Below are 15,534 nucleotides of genomic sequence, written 5' to 3' on the forward strand. Positions count from 1 at the left end.
TAAATGAGTTCTTGAAATTGTGTTGCCTGGTTTTTAATGGTCATAGTCAATTGTTATAATTGTAGGTTGTCAAACATCCAAGATATCCCCTGTATCAGAGAGATTATGTTTTTGTCTTTCCAGTTTAGTAATATGAATTTATTTTCGTTATGGTCATTGAGAGTAGTACCAATTTACTGGAGTGTATGGTGCTTTTGAGCTTACTAAGATCCCCAATCAGGCACAATACAGGGTCAAGTGGAATGATCTGGCCTAGGACTGTGAATGGAGTTGACATGAATTCAGTCCAAAATTTTAAAACAGAAGTGCGTTTAAAAATTGTGTGTATGATCGTCAGATAATTCTTCAGTGCAATGTAGACAAGTTTCAGTGTTGGGAAGTCCCATGAGAAATTGTTTCTTTTGAGTGCAGTGCATTCTATGCAGCATGTTATATGGAATGAGTTGTCTTCTGGGGTTGGAAGAACGTTTAAATGTGTTAAGACATATGCATGTCGAATTCTAAGGTCGAGATCCATTTCACACAGGACTCAGCACACTGTGCAAGGAATTCGTAGGTTTCTGTAGATATTTTCTTGTCTGATAAGTTGCATTATGTAGTCAAGTGAGCAGTGGGGAGTCCATGGAAGTAATTTTTTTGATTGGCATAGCTGAATATGAATGACTGTATTAGATGGGATATTTTGAGCTAATAGAAAGGGATGATTGGTATTGTAATGAGTGCAGCCATCAAGCCTGACTTCTTACACTGGAATACCGGGTTTCTTATTGATTGTCAAATCAGGGTTGTGCCAAATGGGGGTGGAGAAGCAACATGTAATTTGAGATACATGAATTTTTGAAGCTGGCCATTGTACTAGTAGTTGTACTGGGTTCCATGACTGCTGTTCTAGCTCAAGCCAGGAGGGGAGTTTGAGAATATTATTTGAGTAGATATTGGAGTTTATGGGATATTACTAAGAGACCCCCTTACTTTTTATGTTTCTGTCTGGTGGAAAGTTTGATACAGGGGTTTGTTTTTCCAATAAAATTAGTTTTGGGCATTGTCCGTCCCATCTTTGGAGTTGCTGTGCCTTTGACACTGTTGACCACACCATCCTCTTAGACAAACTAGAAAAATGGGTGAGTATCACGGGCACTGTTCTTAACTGGTTTAAGACCTATCTTACAGACCATTCCTTTACTCTTAACCTGAGCAGGCACACTTCTGAGAGTTTTTATGTCATATGTGGTGTCCCTCAGGGATCAATTCTCGGACCAGTCCTTTTTAACCTACCTCTGGGAGGTGTTAGCTCAAAGGCCCAAAGAGAAACATTTGTCACTTCACTCAAGTCTCTAACGTACTATACCAGGAATCAGGTGAGGAACGTTGGATATCAGGAAAGGGGAAAATACTTTTTCATAACACTATAACTTTATCATGATAATCTAAAAGTTCTGGGTGTCAGATACTGTCACTAATAAATCTGCCCTCCGGGAAATCTGTTTAATCAAAGTCTATAACATCATGTATGGTAAATACTTTTCCACAGCACTGTATTGTATGCTATATTGTTGAGATATATGGTTAGATATTTAATTGTCCTACGCAGGCAAATGATTTCAAATGCTAAGACCACATAATTTGCCTGTTTTTCTTGCAATTGCTTGAGCCATTAGATAACCAAACATACAGCACTCAGAGCATCGGGGTTGTGTTTACATACAGTAAACTAGCTGTATTAACACGAGGTTATTTTGGAAGAAATTCAGTAACAGTGTCCAGGACCTTTTCTTTATTCCTTTATTGCCTGGCCACTGATCAGTTTTTTGTTAACTCTCCCCTGTTGCAGGAGTTCTTCTATGAAATCAAGTATGCCGAGCTCAGTAAGAAGACCCTGGAGGTGACAGTGTGGGATTATGACATTGGAAAGTCCAATGACTTCATAGGTGGGCTTTCTTCGGTGTCTGTCTGCTCATGTGAACCTGTGACTGTGAATGTAGTCTACATCATGGTCCTATCATGTCCCCTTTGAAGGCCACTGGCAAAATAGATGCAATTCATCCACTTATACTGGATGGCATTTTTCGGGCATGCAATATCACATTTGGTAGAAAGTAGCCAACCATTGCAGGGGTTGACAAGCCTAGTATGGCCTCTGCTCCCCGCTGATGCCTACATGATTATTTAAATGAAGCCTCTCTTCTCCAGACAGTACTGTTTGCACCACCACAAACCACACAGGCAGCTTCCATCTATCCCTTTGCCCACAGTCTGTCCACTGACAGGAAGATGACGTTACACTTCCTGTCTGGACTGCCTCTTTGTGCAAGCACCCGCCACAAGGGCATGCGTGACATGCTGTTGAACATGTTGATCCCCCTACACCCCACCCCCAACCAGGCGGGTGTGGCTTCCTCTTTCTCAGTCATATGTATCACGTAGGTTAGTCCCTGTCTGTATTACTCTTTAATTACATGTAGCATTCTCTCATGACCAGCCCAGCTTCTGAAGGCAGCCCCTCTGGATTTGAGCTGAAACACACCACTGCATCACATGATCAGAAGGCCTTTAGGTTGACTGTGACATTAGGAAGCACCAATTAATCAAAGTAAAGGGATAGAAAGGATTGAGTACACCATCCCCCTGGTGGTGGAGGGTCAGTGTTCCATGCATTATCATACCTCCTCCTGCCCAGTGTGTCCCTCCAGCAGTGCAGACACATGGATTATAAAAGCTGGTCCAGAGGTTCCTTAGGCTTATCTTGAGCCAAACCATGCTCCACATTAGATATCTTTCTCACCTGAGAATTTGTCTCATCCACTCCTCCCTCCCCCCCTACCCCATGCAGGCGGAGTTTCCCTGGGGATTAATGCCAATGGAGAGAGGCTGAAACACTGGTTTGACTGTCTCAAAAATAAGGACAAAAAAATTGAGCGCTGGCACACACTGACCAATGAACTGCCTGGATCTGTGTTCAGTGACTGAAGGCACCCCCGTTACACCACCTCTGTTCCCCAGCCCCCAACCTCCAATCCCCTACTCCCAACCTTTGTGGCTAAATCGCCCTCTGGCCTGATTTGGGTGTGGCTCAGCCTTGATTGACAATTGCATTCCTGCTCATGATTCTCATTTTAGAGACGGGTACCAGATCTGCCTCTTCACTCTCTCAAGGTTTTGTCTGTATCTGTTATTGGTGTTGAGCTCTAATGAGAATTCATTTTTTCATTTGAGATTCATTTTCATAACGCGATGTAGCTTATGGGTCAATGAGAAAATGAATCTGGGAAAAGAGTGGAAGGGGATTTATTCAGTGTGTTTCAAGATCAAAGAATAACAACTTTCTGAGCAGAGAGTGCTGGCAGCATATCCCACAATGCTTTCCATGTAAAATATAATGTCATTTTTTCTGCCACAATCCACAAATGTGCGCATTATCAAGTGAAATTATGCTTCTGTAAAACTATATCAAAATGCAAGACTACAAAAACAATTAGATTAAAATGAATGGGTAAAAATGGGAAGATCAGTTTATTTTTGATGTCTTGCTGAGCTTGTGAGTAGTACGTCTAAAATCACAAAGATAACAAAACAGACATAATTTCGCAATCTGTAGCTTTACACGCAAGTCGTTGTGGGATGTGAGTCAGCACTCATTTATGCACTCCCAAAAGACCTAGACACACACACGCACGCAAGAACACGCACGCACACAAGACTGAGAAATTAAGTTGTGCTAGTTTTGTATGGCCTTTAATTCCATAGGCACATCACACTATTTGGAGGTCAAATAATCAAGCCGCTTCAAAGCTTTTAAAAATCACGTTCTATCTTGTTGTTTATACGTTTCAAATTTTTTCTGACTAGTGTATTGTGTAAAACACCCCAGCCAGTTCATCAAATGAATGTGCATTATTGACAAGTCACTTCAGGGGAACGTTTCTAAGAATGTCCACCTAAGTGCTGTGCTAACAAACAATGTTCCATAAAAGTTAGCCATTTCAGGGTATGTGAAAAGCCGATCGACATTTAAGTGGTAAGTACAGCATGGGGCGAAAGGGGGAATAACCTTTAAACAAAATGTTAATGGCTTCATGTGATGCTTTGGAACAACAACAACCCTGCTGTCTGAAGAGATCATTAAAGATAGTTTTTTTTTTGTTGTTGTTTTATCATATCCAATAATCTGTAAACTTGGAAAAATTGTTACAAGCAAGCAATTTAATTGGCACTTTAAATGTTCATCAACAGTGCTCACAGATTTATCACAAGTTTTTTTTTCCATTCTTCAATACCCTTTCACTTCCATTGCCTAATAATTTATTGGCCCTTGTGTAAACTTTTGTAATGAAAGATAGACTCTTATTATCACATAAATTATTCAGTTTCTCTCATTAATTGAATATACTACAATCTTTTATGTTTGGCGTCATTGGCTTTTAATTGAAGTTTAAGGGCTATATTTTAACGATCTAAGCGCGCGGTCTAAAGCGCATGGTGCAAGTGCATTTCGGGCCAAATCCACTTTTGCTAGTTTAACGGCGGATAATCTGAGTGCAAAGTAAGGCGTGAGGTTCAAAGGGATTGTACTTAGTCTCTTAATTAATCATAGGTGTGTTTTGGGCATAACATGAAATAAACCAATCAGAGTGTCATCTCCCATTCCCTTTAAAAGCCAGGTGCGCTTGCACCTTGGCGGATTGCTATTATAATGGCGGATTTGCCAAGTAGTAGGAAAGAACGGATCTGCTCATGCGCAAAGTGAAAGCGAAGTGAAGTGAAAGAAGTATTATCTAAATAACGCGCCCTTAAAATAACAGTAAATAACAGTAAAATACTGCGCCACTGACTTAAGATCAGGTTTTTGTTGGTCAATCGCGCAATCGCTTTCCGCTGCCTCAAGATAGCAATGCGCCTGACCACACCTCATTTTAAGACCAACACGCCTATGGGCGCTCAGATGGGTGCAAGTACATTTGCTATTTAAACAACGTGGGCGCTGGAGGGGAAAATGACAAATGCGTTGGTCTGAAACTCACAAAGACACTTGCGTTGCGCTTGGCGCCGCTTTGCGCCGGGTGTAAGATAGAGCCCTGAACCTCATTCTGTATGTATCAACACCACAGGACATAATAGACATTCACTACATTTTCCTTGTCACCTCCAAGAATTGTCATATTTGTTTTATGAAAACCTGAGATTTTCCCTGCTCTCTTATACCAGGACTGTGGTGAGACTGCTTGTTGAGAAGGTGATTTGTCAGTGGGCATACTGGGTGCCCAACCTTTTCTTCTCTGCCAATCACTGTGGTCAGGAACTCTATCCTGCCCTACCCTTTCCTTCAGCCCTGCCCCTTTCTTGCAGGAGATGTCATTCAGGCCACCTCACCTAGGCAGGCTTTCTCTCTCGCTGCCACGTTTGTGAATTTTTTTGCAATCTGTTTGCCTTTGTACTCAACCTCTATATTTATGAAAAAAAAAAATGCATGCGGATGTTCTCGGTTTGTCATGAACTGACTTTGCTATATGTTTGATACTGCTGTTTTTTCTGTGAAAAAAAACCTACTCTGGATGCTACAAGAATGTCAGTCTTTCTTCTAGGAGAAAACTTTTTGTACCTCTGAACGCTATCGCATTGCCCGTCAGGTTGCTGTATTGACTGGAGATGTGACTGCATGTCAAAAATTCTGTCTCCATTTTGTTTTTCAACACTCAGGCAATTGATTGCATATTTTGGTGGTTCTCCAAAACAGAAAATAAAGTATACCAGTGTTTCACCTGACTCTTGCACCAAACGGCCGAATTATCGTGCCTTTTCTTTTGTAACTGTATTTTTCGCACCGCTCACTTTACCAAGTTCCCTCAATCAATATTAGCTTTTATTATCTAAATGATTCATTTGGCAGATTTATACTCCTGTCAGTACGTTATTGTCCAATATTGTAGTTTGAATTGTGAGTACCTCCCACTTGGTGACACATGGCCAGTGTGTGGTTGTGCTGTGTGATGGTGAAGGCAGGAGTGCAAGGCTGAGGTGAAAGGCTGTCCCAGGTGAGGAGAGGCAAGAAAAAAAAGCAGATCCCGGTTTCTGGTAGGGGCTAGCGGGACGGCAACAAGATGGCTGCATGGAAATTCGTGACAGATATGCCAGTCTGCCATCAACATGGCCTTCAAAGTTTACAATCTGCTGGTGTCATGCTTATTTAGATTGTTCAAAAGTCACGTAGAAGTAGCTTAGAAGTGCATAAGAAAGGTTTTGAATTTGTGCATATTTTGTTTTAAGTATTTTCACCTTGTGGTCAATAATAGTTGTGACCAGAGTTTCAGTCAGCCAGAGCTGAAGTCCAGATATGGGGAGAATAAGAAGACTTACTGAAAGTGACTGTCATTCTCTGGGCTTCGTTTCCGTGAATATTCGATAGCAGAACTAGCTGACTAAACAAATTTTATTCCGTTATCAGATCCATCCAAACAATAAAAGGAAGCACACTCAGTAATGGTAAGTGCAGAGGTTTTTTTTTTTTTTGCTCTAATGGATCTCCAGCCATTTAAATTAATTTATTAAAGTGATGTGGAAAATGTTTATTGTTTTTAGTGTATTTATGATTAATTTGCTATCACTGTTCAGGATAAAGATTGTGCTCAATGGAGATTGTCAGCCATTTGAGGTTGTAAAGAGGTTATGTGCATGTATCCCTCTCTTTACATCGAACTTTATGGGAATGTAAGTTTAATTTTCATTTCATCACATGCTTACTGGTGCCCAGTTTCAGATTATTTATATATTCAAGTCCTGTTGTGTTATTGTCAAAAATGAAAGTGCAAATATGCACTATCAGAAACCGGAATTTTGCTTTGTTTTGTTTACTTTTTTAATGTTTGAGTATTATATCCAAAGTGTGTTTTTTACTATGGCGAATGGTGTGCTATTTGTATTGTATAAAACTGGAAATCCGCGTTCAATAAAGTAGAGAACTCACCTTGGTAGGTTTCATTTCCTACCAGTGAACTGTCAGTTATTTAATGGTTCTCATGTCAACCTACATCACTAGTGGTGGTAGTATTCATAACGTGAATGCCTCTTTCCAGATGCACATTGATGTAAGGAACATGAATTTACCATAATCTTTTGTGTCATTGAGAATAACTTTTGAAATAAAGAAATGAAATGGATTAATGCTTTTGAAAATCAAGCACAGCCATCTCCTCTCTGCATTTCAACTTGCCAGTAGATTACAATCAACTTCACTGTCTAAGACTTGCAGTAGCCTAATGCTCTGCAAATAGGAATGAAATATATATTTTGACAATATAGCATAAAGCTATGAGATGGGGGTAATATATATATAATATATTTATATAAGATGGGGGTGTGTCTAGCTGAAGCAATGGTTCTCTATTACCATGTCAGTGTCATCTGTGTGTGGGTGTTTTGGGGTGAGGAATAATTGGGCAGGCAGGGTTTAAGATGGGGGTGTGTCTAGCCGAAGGAATGGTTCACTGTTACCATGTCAGTGTTATCTGTGTGTGGGAGTTGTGGGGTGGGGAATAATTAGGCAGGCAGGGTTTTAGTCAGTAGCGTATTCCCTAATTTATAGCTCAGGAGCACCTGTAGTCTGCCTGGACCACCTACATGTTACTACAAGGAAATTCATAACAGGGGATTCTTGTGTTAAACCTACATCTGTGATCATCACTAGCTGAATGCATGTGACTCCAGAGACCTAACCCATGGCCTGCTGGTTAGTGAGCACATTTTATCTGCACTGAAGACACCTGCTGTATGGTACCATTTTGAAAGGTGTGTGTTTGAAAGAATTGGCACGGAATAGGTCGATCAAGAGTGTCATGTTGCTCTTATTTCAATTCCACTGCTTTTTGTTATTGTCTGCTCTTATTCTCACTTAAAGCAGAATATTTTGACTGCAATGTCTTTGGTTTTTATACTGTATAATGAGTTAGAACATTAGTAATCTTACAAATTCAACAATCTACAGGGAGTCCTGAGGTAAGCTCTGATTTGCTACCTAGTATGTGAACTCTGAAATGGATAGAGAGAAATGAAAGGCAGCAACATGTTGTCGATTCCATTTCTTACAGAGTATGGGTAACTATTGGGCCAATGTCTTCTGGATTGATATCAACTTTCCTCACATCTCAGGACTGTGACAAGACAGTCGATCAGACATGCTGAAGAAAAGGTGGGCAGTGGGGGGGGGGGGGGGGGGGGGGGGATTGGCAAAAAGGGGGGGTTTGTGACATGTCACTCCCCTGTCTCCAGCCTGTCACATCATCAGTTTTGATGAGCTTGTTAGAAAATGGGTGTTTTATGTGATTAATCATTTTGGTTAAACTGAATGAGCATGGTTAAGCACTGGCAGCTGTCGGTTTATCACCCTGGTAACTTTTACCTGCAATCATTGTATCCTCCATTTCATAAATAACAGATTAAGGAGGAACATTGCAGGTTTCATCCAGGCCGCGGAACAACAGAACAGCGGAACAGCTTTTTACCCTCTTGCAGATGTTTGGGCGGGCATGGGAATTTGCTCATCCAGTCTACATGTGTGGGCGACATAGCTGAGGAGGTAAGAGCAGTTGTCTGGCAGTCGGAGGGTTGCCGGTTCGATCCCCCACCCTGGGAGTGTCGAAGTGTTCCTGAGCAGGACACCTAACCCCTAATTGCTCCCAACGAGCTGATTGGTACTTTGCATGGCAGCCTTTCACCGTTGGTGTGTGTGAATGAATGGGTGAATGAGAGGCATTAATTGTAAAGCGCTTTGGATAAAAGTGCTATATAAATGCAGTCCATTTACCATTTGTGAATTTGGACAAGGTATATAACCATGTTTCTCAAGGTATCTTGTGGTGCTGCAAGATTTTGGGATACCAGGGTCACTACTGTGAGCCATTTGGTCCCTGTGCACTTGGAGCGAGAGCTGCGCTCACATTCTTGTCAGACTCTGCCAAGGCTGTGCCCTGTCTCCACTTTTGTTCCTGGTATTCATGGTCAGGATCTCAAGGTGCAGCCGAGATATGGAGTGTGTCTGGTTCAGGGTCATAGGGGTGGCATCTCTGCTGTCTGTCGTCCTTTCGGTCTTATCATACTGTGATGCAGTTTGGATGAGGGTCAGCACCTCCAAGTCTGTGGCTAAGGTTCTCTCCTGGAAAAAGACGGCTTATTCCCTTCATGTGAGTGGGGAGCAACTGCCCCAGGTGGGGGAGTTCAGGTATCTTTGGGTCTTGTTCACGACTGAGAGAGTTAGGGGAAGTCACTGGGGAGAGGGATGTCTGGGCTGCTCTGCTTGCTCTATTGCCTCTGTGACCCTGACTTGGACTAAGTGGTTCGAAAATGGATGGATGAATGGTCTTACATTCTACAAAGGTACTTACCTATTACAAATCCTTGTTGGGAATGTTTTTCAGAAGTAAAGCTGTTATAATGACTAGAGATATTGGTACCAAAAGCCTCTGCTAACTGTGACATGGATTATGACATATGAATTTAATCTCAAATGTCTTAATGTATGATAAACTTATTCGACCTTATATGACTTTACCTTGTATGGCATTTTATCATTTTATTTATTTATTTACTTGACCGGGACAATACACATTGATCAACATCACTATTCTGTGATGTAAATGTGCCAGATTTAGCCAGATCGCTCATTTCCATCTGTTGTCCCTGGGCAGGCTGATGTTAACACAATAATAACAAACAGACCAGACTAGAAGCCATAGTACAACATTAAAAGCACATAAAAACAGACACACAGAGCTTGTAAGCAGAAATGAGCAACATAGAAGCAGGCACATGCGAAGGAACAATGGAGCACATAAGGCAAGCATATATAGCACAAAACAAGCACATACAGAAAGTATTAAAGCATAAAAAAGCACAAAACAATGCATCACACGATGACATGCAAAGACTCCACAATATTACACAACACACATGCAGTTTAGTAGTGACTTAACAGCCATAATATATATACATACATACATATATACATACATATATAGGGCCAGTGAACAGTGTTAGTGGCATACAATTTTGATTTAGATGTAACATTTACCTTCTATTACTCTATATTCTCTTTCCCTGAGAGTTTGGTTAATGCTCAGCAGAGCTCATTTGAAAAGCTTTTTGTCTTAGAGGATTTATATTTTTTGAGAAGAGCAGTCTTTGCAGAAGGTACGGACACCTGTTGGCAAACATAATTATATATAGGTGTGTGTGTGTGTGTGTGTGTGTATATATGTATGTGTTAGAATATTTCCTTGATATCGTTTTAACATGCAATGGGGTACACCGTACACAGCTTTTATTAGTTGTAATCTAATCATGTTCTATGAAAAATTCCAACTTTCAACATAGGATGGCACTGTGGTATCATCAATAAAAGCCTCTGCATGTCAAAGATAATAGTAATGTTTGTTTTGTTTCTCAGTTTTTTGGCTGAATTCCAGGAATTTTTTTACACAGTCTTACATTTTATCGCTTATACTGTAGTCGCTTAAATACATCACAGGAACCAAAATTATACATTTCAACTGTTGGTTTGACATCATTTTGCAAATCGGCACTACAGTGGTAGGTTAAGCAGAGCTAGTGATTACAGTGTTCAGTACCGAAGGATTGAAAAGCTTTGAAATGCATTGGGATGGTGTTTCAGATTTCCGTATAGGTTGTGTAAGTCATTCCTTATAGCTGTTTTTTTGTAGTCACTGATTACCTGTAACTGCTGTTGTACTGCTTCCTGAACAGGTAAATCTGAATTGTCTTGAGTGTAAATGTAATGGTAGCAAATTGCTGACAGTCTATATGAGGTTATTTTTGGCTTTAAAAATAGAGAGTAGAATTAAAGTGTGTTCACAGATTTAGAATAGTGGATGTTGTGATGAGGGGACTATTTGGGATTGGTTTTGAAAGTTCAGTCACAGAGCCTAGCCTAGATTTGTATCTGGACCTTACAGTGAGGCCGTAGCAGAGGAGGGCATTATGACAGGAAATGTGTTATGAAAAACAGATTAGACTAATTAAATTACAGGATGCAGAAGATACTACACTCTATGAGTCAAAGGTCTTCAGTAGCCAAGGTTGAACTACCCAAGAATTGACCCTACTAGTGGGCGGATAGCTCATCCCTTCAAGGCATAACACTGTGGTGCATGGATGAGTCTCACAGACTCGGATTGAATCCGGACCGTGCCAGTGACGACTGTGGCCGTAAGCTATAGTGCAATGGGCAATTTCCGGTTAGGGACCTACGTTCATTGTAAACTAGTGACTATTAAGAGTGTGGGTCCAGCATTATGTTGCATTTTTTGTTCATTGCACAAAAATACTGCTTTTAAAATATACTGGATACAACACATCTGATGGAATTATTATAGCAGTTGAACTGCATAAATCATTTATGCTGGTTAGCCTGACATATAACAGCCCATTCATTTATCAGGTTAATGAAGAATGTTATGTGATCCTGATTGAGGCATACAAAATTCCTAGATTAAAACATGCAATAACAGATTTCTACCAGCAGATGGAGTACAGGAAACCTACCATGAGCCTGCACAGTTGTTTAAAAAAAGAAAAAAAAAGAATTTTAAAAAACTTCAGATGAAAAGTCAAGCCCGATCTTGCAGCTAATGCCTCGTGACAAGCGGCTAAGAACTTAAACATGTCAGTTCTTGATTACTGATCCTTAGGAGGAAAAGGAAAGATCTACAAATAGACTGAGATAGTAGCTGGGAAGAAAACAAAATCAAAATAGAAATTAAAAATGGATAAGTGTGTGTGTGTGTGTGTGTACGTGTGTGCCTGTGTGTGTGTGTGTGGTGCAGCAGAATACATATAATCACAATCAGGACAGTAATGATCACTCAGCATTCTACTATTTTATCCTTTATCTATTTATATTTTATGGGTTGCAGTATAACTGGAGAATTTATGGCCATACAGATATAACTTTTCATGTTTTAATCCAAACCCTCTTGGCAGATTTCTTTTGTCACAGATTTGGGTGATTGTGGGGGTAAAATAAAGGCTCCGCAATTACTACATAGCCAGCAATTACTTGAAACATGTTTAAATTAGTTTTTCCAAGTTGGAGATTTCAAACACCTAAAAGCATAGCCGCAAATGTCCTAAAGTAAATAATATAGCCTTGTCAGAGTAAAACCTCTCAAAGTACTATCTTGCAGTGTAGGAGGTTTGGTTGTTGTCACAGGTTTTAAAAAACCACCATTGTATTTCCTTTAATGGAAAATGCCAGTAAAAGCATTTATCATATCCAAGAAAAATGGCTTCTCTAAGTAATGATAGAACATGCTTTCAGAAAAAAAGGAAAGGCACAGACGACAATCTTATATTATACAATACAATAATATATTATTGTATTATCCGCACTCCCCTCCCCCTCAAAAAAGGATTTTTGATAGGAAGTACAGAAATTGTATACATATACATAACATATGTGCAGGTTATCATAATCTCTATCTAGCCCACAATAGGACCCTCCCTACTTTGACCACCAGTAACTTTCCATGAGATCAGGCATAAGCCGTTTCATTTACATATCAAGTCATAAATCTGGCAATTCTTTGCTGCTTCAGTGCACCACCGACATTGTGGCTGCAGGGTAATCTCTGCAAGTAACAGCATGCACCAGCCTTCAAAGACATGAGTTTGATTCTTGTTAGACCTGTTTTGCTAGATCTATAACAGTGTTCTTTTTCTCCCTGAACTACTCAGATTGCATGGTTGCACTGATGCAACTCAGTAATGTTTGGAGCATTATGAAAACCCTGGCGTTACATCCAGGAGGTCACTGGGTCAAGATTCGGGAAGGGACATCAGTGCGCTCTGCTTCAGCAAGCTATAATGATAATAAATTAGTTTTGGTGAGCAAATCATGCTTCAACAATAATTATAATTTGTTCAAGTGAATACATTATTTTCATAAATTTCCAAAACCTGTTGTTGCTAAATAGATATCATTGTACAGTACAAAAAGGTATACTTGAAAGCACTGACAATCAAGGAAGAGCCTTAAGTATGGACAACTCTTGTTAAGCTTACAGTACAACAATTACAGGACTTTATCATCACAAATAGATGTATTAAATGTGTGAAAAACATTTAGAATCCTTAGAATTTTCCCTTCATCCTTTAGAATGCAAACATGCAAACTTCTCCATGGGAACACAGAAAATAGAATGTTGGGGAAACTTTTAGAGGAAAACAAAAGGATGAAAACAGAGACATTTGTTATTTGTATAAGAAAAAGGCACCATGTCTCAGGAAATCTCAGAAAATAATGAATTTGCCATCTCAATGTGTGAACGCAGGTTCCCACTGCCAGCTTCACACTACCAGGCCATCTTAAGCTGCAGGTCACCTGTGTTCCTCTCACCTGGTGAGGATCTTCTCTCAGATGGACAGATTAAATAGCTGAGCCACTCATTGTATTTTGATCTGATATCTGCAAATTACAACGAGTCTGTTTACATATTTTGTTTAAAAAGTATTTTCTTTGTAATGCTTAATGTTTTGTTAAAGTTTTGAACATTTTAATTTTGTTCAGGAGACAAAGTAAAATAATGTAATTTGCATTCCATGTAAAGATAATTTATGTCACAGAAAAGAGCATCTTCTTTGTAAGTTTGCATTTTACCTATTTAACTGCATGTAATTGGGCATGGTAACACATGAGAACAAATTTCTGGGAAAATTTTTTAATAAGCTTTATCAATAAATATTTTGTAAGACTATACAATATTGTTTGCTTTTCTGGCTGGTTTTTGTAGGCTCACACAGTGCTGAGAGCCTGATGCCTCCTCAGGCCATGCGGCACGGTGTTCTCCCACAGAGTCAGTGCATGGCAGGTCAGAACCAGCAGAGCTCTCACAGGTTCATCCAGTGGGTTCAGCTCCCGTTTCAGGCCCAGTCAGCCTACACTGTGCCACAGTATATTTGCACTGTCTCCCAGACCCAGGGGACGTCGCCCAAAGATGGGCAACATCTGCCTTTTGTACCTCTGCTTCCTGGTGCTCCGCTAGTGGGAAGGACCAGGAATGCTGGGGCTCAGGGTGCTCCACTACAGCCTAACCATCTCCAAGCACCCTGTGTTTCTCTCCACTGCCCATATGCCCCATTTGGTTTTCATGTTCTCCCTGGCATGTCCCTGTGGAGCGGCCCGGGTCTCCACCCACAGACGGGCAGCCAAACCCACCTGACCACGTCTGGTACAGCTCGGGCTCCAGAAGGCTCCAGCCCTGCCAATTTACCGCAGAATGACAGCACAAATGTATCCGAGTTCCGCGGTGCTCTGCCCACCTCTCCCAGCCTGCAGGCGTTTGGAGACGGGCCCGCCTTTGTCTTTCCTGAGGTACTCTCCCTGGCTGACGCTATGAGGATATTCCAGTGCGATACCGAGGCTGAAATGACTCCGAGCGGTGCAGTGGAGGAGCAGACTGGTGCAGTCCCAGGACCGGGAGGGGGAGACGGTGCTCAGACTCAGGAGGACACACTGGAGGACATGGACTGGGCCACTTCTGTCCAGCGACTGCTGGCTTCACAGACACCTGACCGCTCTATCCCCCTGCCGACTTCGGCTGAACACACAGTAATGGATTTCTTTGGTGACTTGGACAACTATGGCCATCTTCTTGACTCCCAGTTTGGCGAGTCCATGCAACCCCAAGAAGACTCCCTGGAAAACGACCAGTCAATTGCCCTCTGGTGACAGTAGCTACACTGAGAACTGTAACAGTTTTCTGCTGTGATATGACAGTATTGCTTTGCCATGTTTTTCGGCTAGCGTATGCCAACTGCAGAGTTTGTGCGATCTAGAATTCCCAACTTAGATCCCACAACTGAATCTGGCTGAAGGTTTCATACAATAACACATGCTGGTATTGAATAAAACATATGTATAGACACAAGCTTGGAGTTTTATTGTTGTTCAGAAAAAAGAAGAGGTGTCCACGTAAATACTTATTTTTGCATGTAACTATAAATGCAGTATTTTTGTTCAGACTTCATAGCAGTTCTTACTCTCATGTACATAGATATTTTTTAATTAACGTAATGAGACCTGTGAGAGCCGCTATGAACATAACATTTTACAGCAGAACACAGAACACCAAATTGCCCAGTCATAAAGGCCAATGTATTATACTTTACTTTGCCATTATATACAAAAGTGAAATTGTGCAATCTGTATGAATACATGAATACAATCTGAACCATAAAAATTGGTGTAAAAAACACTGTACTACAGCACAATTTCTCCAAAATGTCTGCAGATGTACCACTTATACTGTGGCTGTTACAGGATTGCCTGGCAACAGATAGAAAGAGTGCATGGCTTTTGATTACAACAAGCTCAGTCAATTTGCAGGTCTCTGCAAACAAGACCATGAAACTAGCCAATTATAGCCCTCCTGGATCCATTCCAGAACTCCTAGACACATGTTGCAAAAGCCCTCATCCTGTCGGCATTAGGGGCATAACTGCAGCTTACTGAGTGATGAAAGGGTGAAGTAG

At 40.8% G+C, this 15,534-nt stretch overlaps 3 protein-coding genes across 6 annotated transcripts in view; all 3 read left to right on the forward strand.

Moving 5' to 3' along the window:
• doc2b (double C2-like domains, beta) overlaps nucleotides 1-5,760 on the forward strand; it is a 191,428-nt gene extending 185,668 nt beyond the window's left edge. For all 3 annotated transcript variants that reach the window (XM_064349921.1, XM_064349922.1, XM_064349923.1), the window contains 2 exons: nucleotides 1,832-1,928; nucleotides 2,831-5,760. In XM_064349921.1, coding sequence (XP_064205991.1) covers nucleotides 1,832-1,928; nucleotides 2,831-2,967 — 234 coding nt within the window. In that variant the 3' untranslated portion in view covers nucleotides 2,968-5,760. The remainder of the gene's footprint in view (nucleotides 1-1,831; nucleotides 1,929-2,830) is intronic.
• Nucleotides 5,761-6,333: 573 nt separating this feature from the next.
• get1 (guided entry of tail-anchored proteins factor 1) overlaps nucleotides 6,334-15,534 on the forward strand; it is a 40,561-nt gene continuing 31,360 nt past the window's right edge. Inside the window, exon 1 of the mRNA XM_064349932.1 lies at nucleotides 6,334-6,477. Within this exon, the coding sequence (XP_064206002.1) occupies nucleotides 6,475-6,477 (3 nt within the window). The 5' untranslated portion in view covers nucleotides 6,334-6,474. The remainder of the gene's footprint in view (nucleotides 6,478-15,534) is intronic.
• On the forward strand, nucleotides 8,878-14,930 carry LOC135262746 (uncharacterized). 2 transcript variants are annotated; one of them, XM_064349927.1, is made up of 3 exons: nucleotides 8,884-12,887; nucleotides 13,335-13,402; nucleotides 13,794-14,930. In XM_064349927.1, exon 3 carries the CDS (start codon nucleotides 13,817-13,819, stop codon nucleotides 14,729-14,731), a length of 915 nt encoding a protein of 304 aa, XP_064205997.1. In that variant the 5' UTR covers nucleotides 8,884-12,887; nucleotides 13,335-13,402; nucleotides 13,794-13,816; the 3' UTR covers nucleotides 14,732-14,930. The 2 variants fall into 2 exon arrangements, with proteins under 2 accessions (XP_064205996.1, XP_064205997.1); XM_064349926.1 differs by having other exon boundaries at nucleotides 8,878-13,402.

This window comes from Anguilla rostrata, chromosome 9, assembly GCF_018555375.3.
Source record: "Anguilla rostrata isolate EN2019 chromosome 9, ASM1855537v3, whole genome shotgun sequence".
NCBI lineage: Eukaryota > Metazoa > Chordata > Actinopteri > Anguilliformes > Anguillidae > Anguilla > Anguilla rostrata.

What these genes read in the sequence shown, in the direction of transcription:
- LOC135262746 (XM_064349926.1), top strand. Translation starts at nt 13,279, where the DNA reads ATGTCTCAGGAAATCTCAGAAAATAATGAATTTGCCATCTCAATGTGT. An exon ending in ACCTGTGTTCCTCTCACCTG is followed by an intron (nt 13,403 to 13,793) that starts GTGAGGATCTTC and finishes TGGTTTTTGTAG; the next exon opens with GCTCACACAGTGCTGAGAGC.